The sequence below is a fragment of the Rhizophagus irregularis genome, chromosome 30 (genome assembly GCF_026210795.1).
Source record: "Rhizophagus irregularis chromosome 30, complete sequence".
Lineage (NCBI taxonomy): Eukaryota > Fungi > Glomeromycota > Glomeromycetes > Glomerales > Glomeraceae > Rhizophagus > Rhizophagus irregularis.
The window spans coordinates 506,964-527,690 of NC_089458.1; the positions used below are offsets into that span (position 1 = coordinate 506,964).

The 20,727-nt window shown below is 30.6% G+C and overlaps 2 protein-coding genes across 2 annotated transcripts; one reads left to right on the top strand and one right to left on the bottom strand.

Annotated features, from left to right (window-relative positions):
• Positions 1-2,455: 2,455 nt before the first annotated feature.
• Positions 2,456-2,668, top strand: OCT59_021533 (uncharacterized protein; the record flags this gene model as incomplete). The annotated part of the gene is made up of 1 exon (XM_066146588.1): positions 2,456-2,668. One exon carries the CDS (start codon positions 2,456-2,458, stop codon positions 2,666-2,668), a length of 213 nt encoding a protein of 70 aa, XP_066005709.1.
• Positions 2,669-16,665: 13,997 nt separating this feature from the next.
• OCT59_021534 (uncharacterized protein) lies at positions 16,666-16,932 on the bottom strand (the record flags this gene model as incomplete). The annotated part of the gene is made up of 1 exon (XM_066146589.1): positions 16,666-16,932. One exon carries the CDS (start codon positions 16,930-16,932, stop codon positions 16,666-16,668), a length of 267 nt encoding a protein of 88 aa, XP_066005710.1.
• Between the last annotated feature and the right edge of the window lie 3,795 nt (positions 16,933-20,727).

Below are 20,727 nucleotides of genomic sequence, written 5' to 3' on the forward strand. Positions count from 1 at the left end.
TTGAGGCGTTATTATTTAGAAAAGACTCATTTCATTCCTAAAATAGAAGCTCTCCTTTCTCCCGCCATCCTCGTCGTTTCGGAAAGACACTATTCCCTTTCTACTTTGTCCTCTTACTATGACGTAAAGAACAGAGAACAATTTAAATATCGGAAAAAATCCTACTCCATTAGCGTCTGAGTTCCTCGTTCTCAATCTCACTTTTGCTGACGAAATTTTTAAAGAGGACTTTCACGGAAGATTGAATACAGATATATCAAAGTTTATATTTTGATATAAACAAGAGTTAGGACAGTATTTCAGACTTGTTGACGGAAATAAAAGTACTATGGTGAATTTTAAGATGTTACTGGACATGATGGAATTGAGTAATAACAAGGTATTTTGTCCTTCACTTAGTCATAATCTCTATTCAAAAAGTACTAAGCAAATATTCTTATGCATCTTTAGCTCTATGTTTTCATCAATGAATATGATTGTAGATAATTCTTGCATTTTATTATTTTTTTCTCTTAAATTTAAAATATTTGAAACTTGAATCAATTTTGTCCAATTATTATGCAAGAATATTGTCCAGAACATAACAAAAAACAATATTTCTTGGACAATAGTTCATCCAAGATGGTTCAACCCTGCCAACCTCTTGGAAAAAAATCAGTAATTGAAGGTTGGATAACCTTAAATAATCCAACCATAAGTTACTTAGCAGACAAGCTTACCACAATCTTTAACTATGAACAAATAAAGCCCTTAAAAATGAAACACTCCTCCACGTCTCACCAATCATCACAAAAATGAAGGTGACTCCACTAAAAATAAAATCCAATTAATTGAAAGTTTGTTCAAACAGTCCTTCAGTATATTGAAGATTGTTTGTGATGAAGATGTAGCTCATGTTTTTCTAACTGGTGTGACTCCTGCCATTATAACTGAGGTTTTAACATTTTGGAAGAATCAGCATTAAATGAAAAATTTTGGGACTTGTGTGGATTTAAGGAATGTGAAATTGAGTTTCTCTTGAATAAGGCTTTTGGAAACAATTTATCATGTGTTATAAAGAAAATAATGTCATGGTTAAAGGAGAAAAATGATGGGTATTTTTTTCATCATAATCAATTTAAAGGGATTTTCAATATACATGTATCCTGTACTGTATCAAGAAGTTGATAGAACTGGGTGATAGTTGGGATATTTTCCCCTTGGAAAATCTATCCTTACTGAAGCATTCAATTGATATCCATTCAATTCTTCAAATAGCATAGAACAATGATTTTAACTCACCAATGTTCATGAACTAGTAACTGATTATACCTGTGTATTTTTAGGGCTTGAATTTTGGTGGAAAAGCAGTTGAATTAATGAAGACAAATACCAGAAAAATAATAACAATTGAATTTGATAATATCAAAATGAAGAATGTTAAATTGGATGGATGCATTATTAGAAAAATCAGAGAATGAAATTTTAAGCCTTGAAATTAGTCATTAATATCAGCCAAATCAAAAGACAGTTTGTGAAACTTTGGAATGGAAGATTAAAAGAAAAGCAATAAGTATATAGGTCTGTTAAAAAAGCAACACAATGCAGAATTAAGCTGTGTAATCTTTATCATAAATAAATTATGGCACTATAAGGAGAACTGCCAGCTTTCTATTTGCAGTGGTCTAATAATACTGCCAAAACTTTAATCAGGTGTTGTTGAATTTACCAATATTTATTCACAATAACTCTAATTCGTTTTCAAAGGAAAATCTGGATAAGGATCGTTCATAGCGTATCCAAATTATACATCAACTAAAGATCAATGCTGCACAAAATGGAATTTATTGGTCAGGTTACAAAAATCTTGAGTGCTTATTAAATGGAAGTTTACAAGGATTTCTGATACATACTTCAACTTTATATGACAAGCTATTCTATAAAAAACTCTCTGATAAGTTTTGGTTAACAGAATGTAAGTATTTATTATTTAACTAATTTTTATTAATTTATTGCATTTATATTAATTTATTGTTTATTTCTAGCACAGATTTGAGCTGCTAAAAGAATATGTACAGATTATAGAAAATACGAGTATAGAGAACACAAGCATTCTTGCTCTTGATTTTGATCTCTTTATAAATTTCATTACTATTGAGAGTATAGACACTTTTGTTCCTTATTTCAGTAATATCATAAATATTAGATTTATTTTTATATTTTATTTTATATAAGAATTAATTTAAAATTCATCCTAGATTATTTCAAATTTTTAATCACCTAAAGTGATTTTAAATAATTTTCATGTTTTATTTACTGGTGGTGAATTTAATATTTTTTACTTTTTGTTTCATCTCAGGTGATTTTCATTTTATTTGTATTATGTATTTTTAGTACAAATTTCTGCTTACAGAAATAAACTTTTTTATATTATTAAAAGTGCAAATTTATACTGTAATGTTATTCACTCTTTACCATGTGTTTGATCTTTACTATAATGGAATTAAACTGTAAGTCCTTTATAAATCTTCCCAAAAATATTGAGGAAGTTGTTATGCCTTTTTTTACTGAAAGTTTTGAAAGCCTTGATGTTGAAAATGCCAAAGTTGCTAAAAGTTCTGAAATTGCTAAAAGTGCCAAAATTGTTATTAGCGAGTTAGAAGATATTATTATGTCTCCTAAGTCCTAATAATTCTTTTATTGGGTTAGAAATAGAATTTATAGAACCTTTTACTAATAATACAAATACTTCTAATATAAACACTTTTAACTGTTCTACTTATCAATACAATCTTTGTATTGGAAATAATTTTGATGATTGGGAATCCATTGATAGGTTTATAAATGCATATTGTTTAGAAAGAGACTTTAGGTATTAGGTTTATCATAATAATAAAGACCTAAACAATCATACTATTACACGTTATAAATCATTTTATTGCTCTTTAAGTGGTAATTATAAAACTTATAAGGAAGTTAATTAGAATGTACATTATTGTGAAAGGGATTGCTAAGAACAAGAGCAAGATCTTGAGTAGTTATTATTGGTAACATTTGCATAAGAACGTTGATGATGGTCATAAGAGAGACAAGTAAAGCTCTAATAAAACAAGTTGTAAATGGCATTGCAACTTCAAATTACCAAAAACAGAGCAGTAAATAAGATGTACAACATTGATAGATATATATAATTATAAGTTAAATCTCACACTTTTTTTTATCACATTTTGACATTTAGAAAAGTAACTAAATAAACACAAAAAGATAAGCACTTCAATATAGAATTTGATATCCAATTAGGTGTAGGAAGTCAATATTCTCAACATAAAATCAGGTATTTAAACAGCTACAAAAGGTTAACAACCTATTATAGAATTTAGCATATAGACTAAACATAGGGCCTGAAACCTTTATAAAGATTTTCAAAAGTTTTGGATTTTAGAATATACAAAACGAAATTTCTTCTAAAATCCTAAAGTGTTTCTGAATTCTGAAACTAATTCTGAATTCTGAAACTAGCTTTGATTATTCTGAAATTTCTTTTAAAATCTGAAATTATTATCAAATTTATTTACTAATGATAATTGTAAATAGGATTCATTTTAAAATGACTTAGGATTTAGAAATCTTAAATGTACTTAATTTAGATTTAATATTTAATGTTAAGAATAAATCAGATGATTTAATGAATAGGATAACAGGCAATTAGAACAAGATATTTAATTACTCAATAATTGTATGAAGGAGATGATTTTAATATAGTTTTATAAATGTAATCATAAAATAAGGTTTTAGTATAATTGAAACTAATTTTAGATTTCAGGCTAGATTTTGGGTTTCAAATTTCAGAAAATAAGTATACATCCTGAAACTAAGTTTTGGTATATACAGAAACTTAAAGGATTTTGAAAAGTTTCAATTTTGAACCCATGTTTAATGTAGACAACTTAGAAATAAGAAAAAAAGCATAATATTTAGATTATATAATGCATAATTAAGTTAAATGGTGAATGATAAGTAAATTATATGGTGATAAAAAATACAAATAGCAGAAAAGGTTTAAAAAGATAGCTAGAATATAAAAAAAAATATCTGATATGTAAAAATATATAGATTATATAGTGGTAATTAGATTATATTATTTAGATTATATAGTAATATAAATTAGATTATATTATTTAGATTATATGATGATAATTACTGTAAAGTCCTGATTATAAGCATCCCTGAATATAAGCACTCCCAGATTTTTATATTACCTGAAAGTAAGCACCCTTAACCAACACTATGATAATTTTAGCCAATACTACAATATACCAAATATATAAATTTACTTAAATATAAGTACCTTTATAACAAAAAAAGTTTGCTTATATTCAGGACTTTATAGTAGATTATATGGTGATACTCAGATTATATAATGATAATTAGAATATATGGCAGTATTTAAATTATATAGTACTAGTAATATAATCTAAAGTAAATGGGATATCATTATATAATATAATTATATTATATGGTGATATTTTACTAATGACAAAAATTATATTATATGGTGATATTCTACTAATGATAAAAATCATTTTATTAAAACTATTTTTATAAACAAATTTTAAGTATAGAATCAACTAATAAAAGTTAAATCACTTTTATTAACAATATATTTTATAGTAAAATAAATATAAATTATTATAAAGTATATCAATTATTATTATATTATATATAAAATTTGCAATTTTTAGTATAAAAAATTTACATTAGATTATATATAGGATAATTACAAATTTTCAATTACAGTCCCTGGTGAAAGTAATGGCAGTGAGTTATAATGCTATTACTATTCTGATTAGATCATTACTTGTTATACTAAATTGAATAGTAGAATGATCATTTAAAAAGCAACAAAAAAAAAGAATTTTAAATACTGACATTATTTTTATTTTGTTACCTAAAATGGCTTTTATTACAATTAAATTTATTTATAAAGCTGCTAACTTTTTCTTGAAATAAAATTTAGGTAATGTTTAATTAAACTGGAAATTTTCTGCCTTTTTGTAAGCAATGCACCTTATTCTTTAAAAACATGGCAAAATTCTAAATATTTGTTATTCTAAATGTTACACTAGAACTAAAATTAAAGTAACAATCATAAAACTCTAAATAGTTTGGATTGGTTTAAGTTAGAGAGTAATCCAGAACTGAATCAGGGACGATGCACTGGTCAAAAACCAATATATCGGGTAGCAGATATGTATCAGATATGTACCCAATATGTGTAGTATTAATGCAGAAAATTGGGTACCCGATATATGTAAAATATGTGTAAATATATATATCGTCTATATATCATTTACATATCATATACATATCAGTACTCAATTTTCTGCATTAATACTACATATATTGGGTACATATCTGATACATATCTGCTACCCGATATATTGGTTTTTAACCAGTTTATCTCCTATTACTTTTAATTTAGATTTATCTTCATTAAATAGTGTTCCTTCCATTACCATTACCCCAATTTCTATGACAACTTCTTTTCGTTTTTTAGGTGTTTGGTTTAACATTAAAAGCTCCCGGGATTTTGTCAAGAAACAACTCAAACGTGAATGCTGCTCCTTCGCTGCAACCATCCGCCCTGCAAAGCTCTCATCCAAACAAGTTGTTTATTTACATAATGCTGTCCTTATACCGAAACTTGAATACCGGATGCAAGTTACTCACTTGTCTGAATCTGACTGCCACCTAATAACGAGAAGTATACGATCTGTTGTAAAGCATAAAGCAAATTTTTCTCGCTCTTTACCAAATCCCATTTTATTTTTATCTCAAGCCTTGGTTCGATAAATTTATTTGCTCATCAACGACAATGTCATATTACTAATTTATTTTTAATGGCTAATTCTTCCTTTTCTTTTATTCAATCTCTTTTTATTTATAGATTGAGTTTGATTCAATATAATTTTTTAATTCCTATTTCTCCCCTTTTAATTAAGGATTGGTCTATATGGTCTTCTTTTTTCTTTTAAGAAAGATTATATCGCATGCACTATTGCTCTCTTATCCTCTACTCCTTTTCGTTTGCTTCATACTCAACTTTCGAAGCTTCCGAACCTGACTTTGATGGATGGACGCGTTCCCTTATTTGAATGCATGACACCTAAAGCGTTTAAAGCCTATTTCCCTATTTTGCGAAAACGGCATTTGCTTTATCTATCTCAGCTTGTTACTCCCCAAGGGACTCATTTAATTTCTTGGAAAGCCTACTATGACAATTTGGTTGGACGACGTGGCCCTGGCTGTATCCCTTATTGGTATAAAGATATCCAACAAGCTACTACCATTCCTGACACCAACAATCGTTTGCTGACCCAGTTCATTACTACGCCTACGATTGACTCTTCATTTTATGAATTGACTCCTTGCCTGTCCTCTCCTACCACTACGAAAAATTGGATTGTCACGTTAGACGACTACGGTTCTCCCATCTTTGGCAAACAACTTTTAGTCCAAGCAAGTCGTGGTACTTGTTCTATTGTTCACTGGGTCTCTCCTGATTGTGAATCTTCGCCTGGTGATCTCATTAGACTCTCTCCTTGCCCTGGTTGCGCTGCTCATACTCCTTTGCCTCCTTCCAAAAAACGGAATGCTGATTTAACCCTTTGTACGCCTACGGTTTCTCTACAACATTCGCTTATTCTGCCCACCATCAATGAGCGCATTAGACGTAATACTTCTGTAGTATCCTCTCCTTTTACCTGGGCTGATATAGAAGATGGTGTCCGTCTTTATTACAGTCGATTGGATTTTGATTTTGACTCTCCTCCTGACGATATTGTTGAAGTCTCCGCTCCTCTTATCACTATTGAATCCTCAGCTGCTGCTGTTTTTGCAAATTCGCCGTTCGGCCTGCTGTCTTCAGACTCACGTTATATCTTTTTCACTGATGGGTCTCTTATTAATCTAGGCACTCCTAATGTTTCTATGGGCGGGCTGGTCTTGGATGCAAATCGTACCTGGTGCTGGTTTTCCTAATTCCATTGCTACTTATGCACATGGCATCATTCGAGATAATCCTTCTTCTTCTCGTGCTGAAGCTGCCGCTATTTACGCAGTTTTAACCATTTCTCCTCGCGACTCAGAAGTTACTATTTATACTGACTCGCAAACTGCCATTGATGGCCTTCGAAGTTGCTCTTCCTATGTCTACTCAAATAGCCGTCTTTACTACAAAACAACAAATTTTGAGCTTTGGGCCATTATTGAACGAACTATCCTTACCAAGAATTTGACAGTTCTTCCTGTTAAAGTTAAAGCTCATTCTGGCAATTATTTGAACGATTTTGCTGACTCCTTGGCCAATACTGCCCATACCGCATCATCCAGTATTTTGATTTCTGGAATGGACCTTGCTTCTGCCCATGATTTCGTCTTGACTTACGACAATGACGCCGTTTGTGAATCTAATCCACGACACCTTCTTAAACAGTATTATCAAACGCAGTTAATGCGTGATTTGTTAAATTTAACGCGATTTCACTTTATTTCTTTATTATTATCTAATATAGAATATATTGTCGACTGGAAACTTACTTGGTTTACCTTGAATTTCAAGCCTTCTCATGATGCATCTTTTACTCTTGAGCATGCTTCAAGACACTTAACCTTCAAATTCAAACTTTTCTTGGACGACTTACCCACATTGGAAAAGCTTAAGCGGACTCGACCAGACTTATACATGGACGAATTAACTTGCCGTTCTTGTATCGATCGCATGGAAGACCTGATGCACCTTTTTATGTGCAAAAAACGTCGTCTACCTATGCAACAAATTCTCCAATCTTATCAAAATCATTTGATTTCTAAAATTCAAGAAGCTGGAAAATTGGCTAATATTGATCCTACTCCCTTTATTGCTAAACTCACTTCTCTTTCATGCTGGCGTCCTTTTCTTCTACAAATTGGTCCTCATACGCCCTTGTCCGTGGTTGTTTACCTACACTTTTTATTGACATCTTAGTCGATTTGTCTATTCCAAGAATCTCTGCGATTAAGGTTATCGCTGCTATTCATAATAATTTTGTCCAAAAATTCAGAAAACGAATTTGGAATCTGCGTTCTTATGAGAAAAGTAGATGGGAAAACGCGATGAATATTACTTATAAGTTGAAAACTACTCCGAAGCCTTCTAATTTGCCATTGTCAACGTACATACCTTACTCCAGTGATGTGCATTTGTACTTCCAATGACATAAAAATTTGGTTGGAAACTTCCAATCCAAATGGTTTTATTAGAAAATTATGCTTCCAATTTTTCCAAAGGTGCTTCCAATAGTGCTTCCAATATTCCAAGAGCACATCACTGCCTTACTCATCTTTACCACCTCCGACCCTACACGATTCACGTGACTCTGGAACCGATTGGTTGATGAACTCGATGAAATATGGTTTGCCTTGGTTTAATCACTTTTCGGGTTTTATGGGTCGTCTAATGGTGCTACTTAATAACAGCTTTTGCAGGATGGAGTGTCGATTTTTATAGTGGGCGCGCTATTCGTTATTTCGTTAGCATAGTTGCTTCTACTTTGGTTGGAATATATCAAGGGGAAGATCTGGGGAAATTTAGTGTAATGCGATTTTTCTTTTTTTAGATTAATTTTTTACTTTATTTTTTCTTAGGAGACTATATAGCTTTGTTTTTAGTTAGTTTTATTTTTTATATTTTCTTTTTATTTTTTTGTAAATTGTAAAAGTTCGAATAAATTTAATAAAGATAAAGGCTACTATGCCACGTTTGCCTGGTTTTTAACCAGTAGAACTGATGATCGTACTTTCTCCCCCGTTGGGCTCTGCCCATTTTTTCCCATGAAGTTATGTATGAAAAATATGAGGATTTTTTGCCTTGAGTGATAGTAAAAGGACTTTTCGACGTTATATGAAGTTATTACTGAGGTCTTTAGTTTCACCTGAACTCCTTATGGCTTATATTGAGTTAGGACCGTTATCATGAGTTTTGGAGTTACCAATAATACTGTAAGATGGCAGTTCCATACGAACGTTCCCCTGGGCTTTCTGAAAGGTTGAAAAGTAGTGCGTCTTGGTTCCTACGCCTTTAAAGTCTAACTGGCCAAGTGGTTCGCAGGTCGGACCGGTATTTCTTGAAAGGAGCTCCTAACCAACGTATTTCTTGCTAGTTGATGTTGTTAACTGGGGAGTTAGTTTTCTAAAATAAGGAGACAGAGTTGAGGTGTATGTTTGGTGAATTTTACTCAGGGTTTTCTCATTGCACTTCGAGTTTTCCTGAGGTTTATGTCTTTATTTTTTGCTTTTTGTTTTTCTTGGTTGCTTTTTTCAGTGTAACCTTATTTTCTTTGGGACGTGGGGGGATACTGGAAAATTTGATTGTCATGGTGGTTTGGTGTTACAATTTTCAAAATCGATCATCATTCGGGTTGATAAGGGGGGTGACAGGTTGGGTACCGCAGTTTTGTAAGTATACCGGATCACAGGTGGTCACATGTTGAACTTATCATTGGATTGACTTGATCATAGGTAGATCTTAGGTCGAAGGATCGTTCGCAATGAGGGCGGGCGTCCTCTGCTTCGCATCACCTGCAATGAGCGCGTTTCTTCGTATCCGTACAACACTAAAAAGTTCCCCATCGGCTGGACTGCATGACACTAAAAAGTTCCTGGAGGTCTTTGTGAAATAGGTTTGTTATCCATAGTATGTAGTCAAATAGGGGAAGTTGAATTTTATGCGTTTTTGATAGTGCTAATGGTAGCTCGGAGGTTCTTTACCGATTCTAGGAGTGGGTACGGCGCTGGATGGGTTACGTATAGCATAGTCGACTTTACCCATTTTGAGATATATTTGGGGGGAGTAGCCGTAGTTATTTATATAGAGAGGGTGGGTTATTAATCTTAGCTTTTCTTATATGTAATTTTGGAAGATTATTTGTTCTTTGTTTTTCTATTAGTTCTGCACTTGTTGCGGTGCTTTTAGATCACTCTGTGTTTCTCTAAAGTCAATTCGGCATTAATTAATAAAATTCAAGCTCAGTTATGTTTACAGCTTTTACCTTTTTAATAAGTATGATTTTTTGCGGTGATATAAAGTAAATTTTATGTATAATAAAAGTAAATTTTGTGAAATTTTGTGATTTGACCAGAATTATGCAAGGTTGGCCAACATTACGATTCATAAATTCTGGCCAAATTTTGTGTCTGCCAGAATTATAATGATTTCAAATCCTAAATCAGGCCAAAAACTTGAAATTATCAACATTTTATAGCCAAATTTTGTGATTTTCTGTGAAATTCTGTGATCACAAAAAATCATCATCCTTGAACTGAACTGAAAAATTAGTTTATTTCAGTCCAGTCCAGTTTATATTAAAAAGATAATTTAGGATTAAACTAAACTAGACCAGTTATTTTGGTTCAATCTGATTCAATTTATAATAAAAAATATTGTGAAAATTATAATTACTTTAAAAAATGGTTTGTAGTATTTTTTTGTTAAATTAATTAAAATAATATTGCAAAAACATTTTTTAATTAAAATTACTTTGAAAAAATATTTTACATTTTTTTAATTAAAATTACTTTGAAAATCATTTTGCAATATTTTTTTATGAAATTAATTATAAAAACATTTTTTTTTATAATAATGTATTAAAAAAAATATGAGAATTACTAAACTTAACCTGGGAAAATTTTCCTCTCTTCTCCCTTTATTTCAATTTTTAATTAAAATATTGACTTACATAATAATTTAAAAATAAGATTATATGTAAATTTATGAGAAGAAAAGGTTTTATTAAGTTAAAAAAGGTAGTTATTCAGATGGTTTTTGAGAAAAGTACATAATTTTGATTTTTATAGTTAAATTGTATTTTTCATGATAAAAATTTTTTTTAAAACCAAGAATTGCCAAATTTTTATGCGATTAATATCCAATTATATTTATTTTGTATATTTCATAAAAAAAGTTTATTTTTTTTAAATTCTTAAGGGAGGGAGGAATTATCCTCTCAGTTAAGATTAGCAATACTCAAAAAATATTTTGCAACATTTTTTTATTTAATAATTAAACAATCACAATGGTTTTAATAAAAACTATTGTGAAAATAATTATTCAGTTTGGTTCAGCCCTAACTTGTTTAATTCAGTCTGAGTTAAATTTATAATCTAAAACTGAATTAGATCAGATTGAATATTTTGGTTTAATCAATCAGACTAGACCAATTCTAATTTTTAGTCTAGATTGTCAAATTAGAATCAGACTGATTAAAGCTTTAGATGATCATTTTATATATTTTAATTTTTATTGAGAAAACTTTGGAATATATATATTCTTGATTAATAAAATAATTTTTTAGATTATTGATGAGTTTTTATTATAATAAATATATAAAATAACAACTTCCATAATGTTTGAGTGTTTTCTTCTAATAATGAGTTTTTTTTGGCTATTTAAAGTTCAGATTTCAAGTTCTAATGGGAAATTTAGATTTTTTTTTGAAGTAATACTAGTTGCTGCCCGTTGCTTTGCAATAGAGTAAGTATCATGTAAGACCCTAGTGTATGTGATTGAAATGTAAGAAAATGCGAAACTTATTAAACGCATAATAATTTTGGCAGAAAATTTGAAAATCTTTTCAAAATTATCATCAACTTGAGAACCTCAAAGTTGGACCCAATCGGTCCAACTTAAACTAATTAACTTAATATAACAAATTTTTATTAAAATTCAAGATGTTAGTAAAAGTTATGCAATCTGAATAAAATTTCAGATTTTTCTAATAAATCTGGAATATAATTTGTAAGAACGCAGTAGGTTTCTGAAATAAAATGCAACTGCCAGAGATTTTATATAACATTCATAGTTCGTTTTACATAAAGAGTGGTGAAAATTACTAAAAAAATTGAAAAGATTTTCAATTTCGGAACATATCGGCAGATTTGCGTAGTTACATGTCAGCCGAACATAATAAATTAATTAAAGCCCATATCTATAATAAATTTATTATAGTCAAATAACATGTAAATACACAAACTTGCCAATAATAGTTTTTATTTTATAGTGGGTAACACAGGCACAGGGCCGGTGAAATCGATTATTTTTTTTATAATGGTATAGTTAGCTGAAAAATGGAGCTACCGATCATCTAGACCTGGTTTAATCGCAGAAAAATCCCCTGGAATTCCATGACGATCTATACTTGAATCACGTTACAGCTAATTATTTTTCGGCCGACTAAACCATTATTTGAAAAATAATTGCTCATGCAAAATAATATTATCATTATACACAACATTTTTTGTTTGACATCCGTTATTTTCACCAGTAAGAATTTTGATATACCGGTACGAAGTAACTCTTGAGAGTGCAATGTATAATTGACCATGTGAAAAAACTGGTTGTAATAAATAAAGAAACACTCTATTCAATGTCTGGCCTTGCGACTTGTTAATTGTCATGGAGAATGCAATACGCACTGGAAATTGTCGTCATTTTAGAATAAACGGGAGATTACTGTCAGAAGGTATTAATGTGATCTGGGATATGAAGGTATGTCAGCCAATGTTAGAATCTGTCATAATCTCTGCATCAATCACTTTACTTTGAAGTCCACAAATAATTAATCTTGTTCCATTACAAAGGCCTTCTGATGAGTTCAAGTTTCGCAAAAGTATTATTGGCACTCTCACCTTCAACTTCAATTTACCAGGAGGAAGATCAGGAATTTTCAATGATCTTAAAAATTCGGGTGAATATATTTGAGGTTGTTCTGCACTGCTATCTTCTGTCAATTCTACTGAGTCTGCACTGGGATACACATTAACATTGCCTGGAAATCGATCCATTACTATAGTTGAAATTGCTTCAACATCAATGTTCTTTGGAGTTAAAATAGCTCTTCCAACCAAGTAATTTGCATTCCCAGAATTTTCAACCAAGTTTGGATAGACAAAATCAATAAGGTTTGTCAAATTTCCATTAGGTATTACAATATCTGCAGGAAGATTTATCATGTTTTCTGTGTTTGGATTTATTGGGTACTTGCCATCTCCAATTTTTAGGAGAATTTCTGCAAATTTTTTTTGGGTTTGATTCACTTGGGAATTATCAGTGTGACAAAGTCTCATATTTGTTATTAATTTCATCATTTTCATGTATTTCCATACAAATGATCTACTTAAGCTTGCTGAGACAATATCAGCGTGAGATGCACGTGGTATAACAGGCAATACTTGATGAAAATCTCCTTCAAAAACAAAGGTTTTTCCTCCAAATGGTCTATCTACTTATGTAATATCTCAGAATGTTCAATTAACTGCTTCAAATGCAAATTTATGCATTATTGGAGCTTCATCCCAGATAAAAAGCTTTGTTATATTAATCAAATGGGCCTTTTTACTCCTTCGTGAAATGTTGCATGTTGAGGATTCATTTAATTTAATTGGAATTTTGAATTGAGAGTGTGCAGTTCTACCACCACTTATTAAAAGTGCTGCAACTCCAGAGGATGCTACTGCCAATGCAATTTTACCATGTGATCTAACACTTGCTAGCAAGGTATTATATAGAAATGTCTTTTCAGTACCACCTGGTCCATTCACAAAAAAACACATGCCATCTGTATGTTCAATTTCCTGCATTACAGCATCATATATAGCATGTTGGTCATTATTCAACAGAGGAACATTTTGATGTAGTTCATTTTCCAGCTGTATGATGCTATATGATCTTTCTTCACAAATTAATTGATCTAATTCATCACCACTTTTATCAATTCCTTCTGAAGGAAGTGGCATATTTGGAAAATTTTTTAGTGATGTTCCATTTAACAGCAGGTAATGTTCCAGTTGATTAAGTGCTTGATTTTCAATTGCATCATGCATAACTTGTTGATTATGATGATACATTATGTCTTTACATAATGCTAATTTGTAATTATTCCATAGCACTTCAGGTATTGCTGGTTGACAAAAAAGAAGAATCATTGCAAAAAGATGTCGTAGTTGTTGACCTGTCTTTATCTCACTTGTCTCACATACAGTTCACGACATAAATATCCAGAATTTTATCACAATATGTAAAAACATAATAAATTTTATTTTTTTTATTTCAAATTTATACCATTAATAGCTTAAGATGTGCAGATAAACATACTTTAAAAGTTAGTAATTTATCGTATAACCATTATTTTCTATGACCATGTTAATCCGATCTGACATGCTATCTGCTAAACTAAAGAAGAGATTTTTATCAATATTATCCCATTCTTGCTGAATTATGCCTTGAAAATCATTAGCACCAAGTGATTTTTTTTTCATAACCCAATTATTAACCCTTCTTTCTACATTTCCTTTAAGAATCGCCCATAAATTTTTGATGGGATTCAAGTCAGGTGAGTTTGCAGGCCAATCAATAACCGGAACATTATTAATCACAAAAAATTGATGAGTAAGCTTCGCGGTATGCATTGGCGCATTGTCCTGCTGAAAATTCCATCCATAACCAGCATGATAAGCATTAGGAAGTAGTTGAGATTGAAGGATTTCACGGTATTTAGCAGAATTCATGTTTTCTGTAAATAATGCAACTCCAATTGGCCCTTGGCGGCAAAATGCACCCCAAACATGAACCTTATATGGATGTTTTACCATAGGATGTACTGGATGTGGGTTTTCAGTCTTGTAACGTACAATTTGAGTATTACGAAACGTCTGAAATGTACTTTCATCCAAAAAAATTGTGTGAGTCCAGTCATCTTGGATGTGATTTAAGGCCCATTGAAGACGAGCTTCAACATGACTTTCTTTAAGAAGAGGAACAGACCATGGTCTACAAACAATATAATTAAGTTTATTTTTAAGAGTACGTTGTACAGTTCGGGTTGATACATTAAGATCTGGATACAAATTATTCAGCTTTGTTGTCATTAAAGCTGAAGTTGTTGCATTATCATTTTTAAGAAGACGGCCAAGATATTGACGTTTTTTTTGTGTCAGAACAAGAGGACGACCAGGAACGGGTAAGTGTTCAACACTTTCTGTTTTTTTTAGACGATTGATAATGTCATATACTGTAGACTTTGGAAAACCAGTCATTTTAATTATTTCAGAGGGTTTTTGTATATTATTATCCCATAGCTCCTTAACAGTCAACCTTTGCATTTCAAATACCGAAGTGGGTGCCATGATTTTATTTTGCTGCTGATAAACAATCAGGTGAGAATTTTTCACGCTATATTTATGTTTAAAAAGGGCTGATCAACTTCCATTTTAATTATTATTTTGGTTGCACAAGACTTGGTGTGACAGCACTCCTTTATGCATAAAAATAAAAATTCTGAATATTTATGTCGTAAACTGTAAACATGCATCTTATTCAGCATCATCTTAAAGAAGACCTAGTAGAATGCAAGCTTCTTTAAAGTTTCTACACATATGTCCATTAACAGTTTTTAAGTCATCAAAGCTGGTTGCACCTTTAACATGAGTAAGTAAGATTCGCAAATAATATCTTTCTCCTTCTGAAGGTTGTACCATATATAATCTTCCAATTGCTTCTGTTGTAATTTTTCGAAGATTCCATGTGTGATTAGATAAATCCCAAGTATAGCGAATAGGAAAATCAGTATATTTATATTCACGTGCTGCAGTACTTTCTAAATTTTCTTGGAACCAAGCTATTAAGGTTGTTGGATGTATATTAATATGTTCAATAACATCCTGCAGATTTTTTCACTCTTGAAAAGAAATATATTGGTGATCTGGAAAATGAACTGCTAGTCTTTGTACATTTGGAGAACGGCCATGCATTTTATAATGGAAAATTCTCCAGATACTTTCAGAAGCTGAAACATACCTTGCATCCAGGTACATTTTTATTTTATCAACTTCAACTGGTACTGATGTTTGCTGATCACCAATATTATCAGATTGTGAAAGAGCAATAGTTGCCCAATCATGACCCTTATAAACATACTTGTATAGGTATTTTACTGCTAAAACAAAATTGCAAATCTCAACATTAATGTGAGCATTATATTTTGTAACTAACTTTACATTATGTGGCACAACCCATCTGTTATCTAATTGAATGCCCTCTCTAGTTTCAACAAAATGGCCAGTATCCCTTTTGTGATAAATAGGATATCCATTATTACATTCTTGTATATTTTTCTGAAATCTTTTAGAATAATGTTTCTGGCATACACCATCCTTTATACATGGTGCAGATGGATTTATTACACCACATGGGCCATGCATCATAACGGCTGCTACTATCTTATAAGCAAGAGGATGTGTTGCAGGGTCTGGAATTTCAGTAGAAACAATGGAGTCATAATCATCTGTTGATCGTAATTTATCCTCTGGTTTTAATATCAATAGAATATGTGCATGAGGTAAACCACGCTTCTGAAATTCTATCACATAAACATATGCAATAACTTTACCAAGCCAATATTTTTCACACAGATCTTTTAGCAGCTTCCGTAGCTTTATATGAAAGACACGAGCTGTCAAATCAGGCCTATCAGCTGCATTCTGTTGAGGTAGCAATTCTCTAGTGATTTCTGGCCACTTAGGATTATATGTAAAAGTAACAAAAAGATCAGGCTTTCCAAAGTGACTTACAATGGCCATTGCATCCTGATACAGCTAATACATATGACGTAAACCACCAATAAATGACAATGAAAGAATTATACGATATCCAATATCCCTGCTACTATCTCCAGCATGTATTGCATCTACAGCACCATTATACAATTCAGTTCTAAGTGATGATTGGTTGAATTTAAGGTAATTCAGACGATTCTGCTCTATTTTTGCATATTGATCAACAATATATTGCTGATATAAACGTCCTGCACGTTGCAGCCAATCACCATTCTTAATCTGTAACCTATAGGAATAATATTGCATTGGAGTAACATTTTTTTCTTTCCTAGTTCCTATAAGTGGTATATTCAGATGCCAACTGTCATTACCATTTGGAAATAGCAATACATACACAGATCAAAATCGAGGCTATCGGTTGCATATCGGGTACCAGATATATGTAAGATATGTATATGATATGTATACGATATGCAACAATTACACACATATCGGGTACCTGATATCTGTAATGTTTATGCAGAAGTTCAGTAATATATATTATAGATATCATGCACATATTACACATATATCGGGTAGTATAATATCGGGCACATATCTTATACATGTCGTATAAATATCATATTATTGGTCAGTATAATATCGGACACATGTTATATAGATATCGGGTAAATATAGGATACATATCGTACATTTATCTAACAATACGATAGATAATTTTTTCATATAATATTATAATTTAATCTGGGCAAAATTATAATTTCAGATTAATTTTTAATTTTAATTCAGGCTAAAGTAAAATTTTATTACACAAATTTTATTATTTTCAATTAAACTAAAAGTTTTATTGTTTTTTAATTAATAATAAAAAAGATTACAAAAAAATATATTATTCTATATAGCTATATAAATAATTAGATATCTGTTATCTACAAATAGCGCTTATTTTTATCTGTTTAATATTTAAAAGAAAGAAATAGTATTTTAGTAATAAAGATATTAGTATGAATAATGTATTCGTAAAAGAAAAAGAATAGTATTAAAAAAATGTTAGTAAAAAATGGTTAGTAATAGAAAATGTTATTAGTATGTTTAGTAGTAAAATATATTAGTAAAAACAAACGTTAGTAGGTTAGAAAAAAAGAAAAGAAGTGTATAATATAAATAAAAATTAGTAAAAAATATACCTTTGTATTTATTTCACCTCTTTTTTGAAGTTTGCTGTTTAAAGAGAAAATAGATCTTATTAATTATTTTTCTTTAATAAATAAAAAAAATAAATATTTAAATTACCTTGATGTGCGTTACTCTCATATTCTTCTGAAGATATATGATTAGATCTTCTTTTTCTTGAGTTTACTATATATAAACCAAATTAATTTTTGATTAAATTTTTTTAAAAAGAATGCTTAGATTACCTTGATATGTGTTGCTTCTAAATTCTTTTGATTTAGAGTTTTTTTTCTTGAATTCGCAGATATAGAATTACTATCTTGACGCACAGTATCAAAAAATGTTCACCCTTGATGTAGAAGGTACTTAGAAACCACCTCGTCTCCCGATTAATGAGACTCTAAGTCAGAGGAGGCTAGCCTATTGGGTACAAGTACCTTACAACTTCATCTTTAGGTAGTCAAAAATCTCGGGTGGTTCCAGACCACAGCGTACTACATGATTAGTCTTTGGACATGTTGGGATTTGATAAGTGAGAGAAAAAATAACTCCAGCGCCAGCGTTTTGTAAAGAATAATAAAATAATATTTTTAAGTTAGTTCTTTCTTTATTAAATTTTTGAAAAAGTTTTGTTTCTTAAAATTGTAAAAAAATGCTGGTTGCTACAACTGACGGACAACGACAAATTGTCAGGCTACCCCTGGACAAAGTAATTGGAAGGCAGAAAATGTCATAAAATATCCAGCCCTATTTCATAACATTTTCCTCCAGGCTAAAGCAAATATTACAAAAGAAATTGCAAATATATTTAACAAGCAATAGATACATAACCGTTGAAAAATATATTCACACTTCATATTGTAATACCACAGTCTAACAAAGAAAGACAAGAAATTGCAAATATATTTAACAAGCAATAGATACATGGCCGTTGAAAAATATATTCACACTTATACCACAAAGAAAGACAAGAAATTGCAAATATATTTAACAAGCAATAGATACATGGCGTTGAAAAATATATTCACACTTATACCACAACACAGGTCGAAGGGGCACCATTGTCCAAAATTCAAAAAATGCAAATTCCACATTTTCCTGGAAAATGGTGGGAAATTGTGGAAAATGCTGCATTACACTGAGCAATTTTTTGGAACAGCATTGCTACAACATCATTCCGATTTAGCAAATTTTATGAAAATTTGGGAAAATGCTACATTATATCTCAAATGTAACATTTCGTAACATTGTTATAACATTGTCATTAAAATCAAATTTTGCTTTTTTTTTGTCAAATGTTCCAATTTTCTTGCAAATGGTGCATTTTTATGAAAATTCCACATTTTACCTCAAATGTAATAACATTTCATAAAATTGTTATAAATTGTCAATTAAAATTAAATTTTGCTTTTTTTTGTCAAATGTTGAATTTTAACTTTGCAAAATGGTACATTTTTATGAAAATGCTACATTTTATCTTCAATGTGACATCATTGTAACAACATTTCATAAAATTGTTGTAACATTGTCAATTAAAATTAAATTTTGTCAAATATTCCGATTTTCTGGCAAATGGTGTATTTTTTTATGAAAATTCTATATTTTCTGTCAAATGTTGCATATTTCCAGCAAATTTTAAGTTTTTTTGGTCAAAATGTTTCATTTTCGTCAGAATGTTAAAATGTTGCATTTTTTTTTTGAAAATGCTCAATAATATAGCATTACACTGGAAAATGTAGCATTTTACCAAATTACACTAAAAAGCATCACAATTATTACATTTTTTGGAAAATTCCACATTACATTAAATTACACTAAATTACACTAAAAAATGTAGCACTATACTAAATTATGCGGCATTGCACTAAAAAATACCGCAATTGCACTAGACAATGTAGCATTACACTAAAAAGTACTACAATTAGTATATTTTTTAGAAAATTTCGCGTTATACTGGAAAATGTAACATTATGCTAGAAAATGCAGAATTGCACTAAAAAACGCGGAATTGTGCTAAAAAACACGGAATTGCACTAAAAAATACGGAATTGCACTAAAAAACGCGGAATTGCACTAAAAAAATGCGGAATTACACTAAAAAACGTGGAATTGCACTAAAAAACACAAAAAAATACTACAATTACACTGGATAATGTAGCATTACACTTAATTACATTAAAATTGTTAGGGTAATTTTTATTTATTTGTAAAAAACATGAACATTATTTAATTTACAATATTTATAATCACGTTAAAATATGCATTATTTAACACTAAATACACTAAACACATCAGTATATTCAACATACACGATGTGTTGTTTAATTTAATACTAAACCTTACTACTGAAGACTCCCTCTTTTTGTCACTATAAACAGGCGGAGGGAGCAGCAATGGCTCTCCCCCTATAGGTACTTTATGGCCTCTACCTGTTTACAGAGGAGGGGCTTTTCGTAAAGTATTAGTTAATAATAGATATATATATATGTATATATAAGCATATATATACATCTATTTAAAATTAAAATAAAAAAAAAAATTCGGGGCGGGGGAAAGCCCCTATTTATATAAAATTATATATCACGTGCATCACGTGATATTACTTAATAATTACCGCAGCTTTAGCTGCGGTAAAACGAAAAAAAAATTAAGTTTTTTTTAGAAAAAGCTTAATTTTTTTTTCTCACGTCCCCTTTCTTTCGCCATGTCTTTATCTCACCTTCCTTTTCCCCTTTTCCTTTCGTTCTCCTCCTCCCTTTTTGTTCCATTTTCCCTTTCCCTTTCGTTATCACCCTCCCTTTTCGTTCATTTTCCCTTTCCCTTTCGTTATCACCCTCCCTTTTCGTTCCATTTCCCCTTTTCCCTTTTCGTTCTTCTTTTTCCCTTCCCTTCCACTTTTCCTTCCCGGAATCTTCCTTTCAGAAAAAT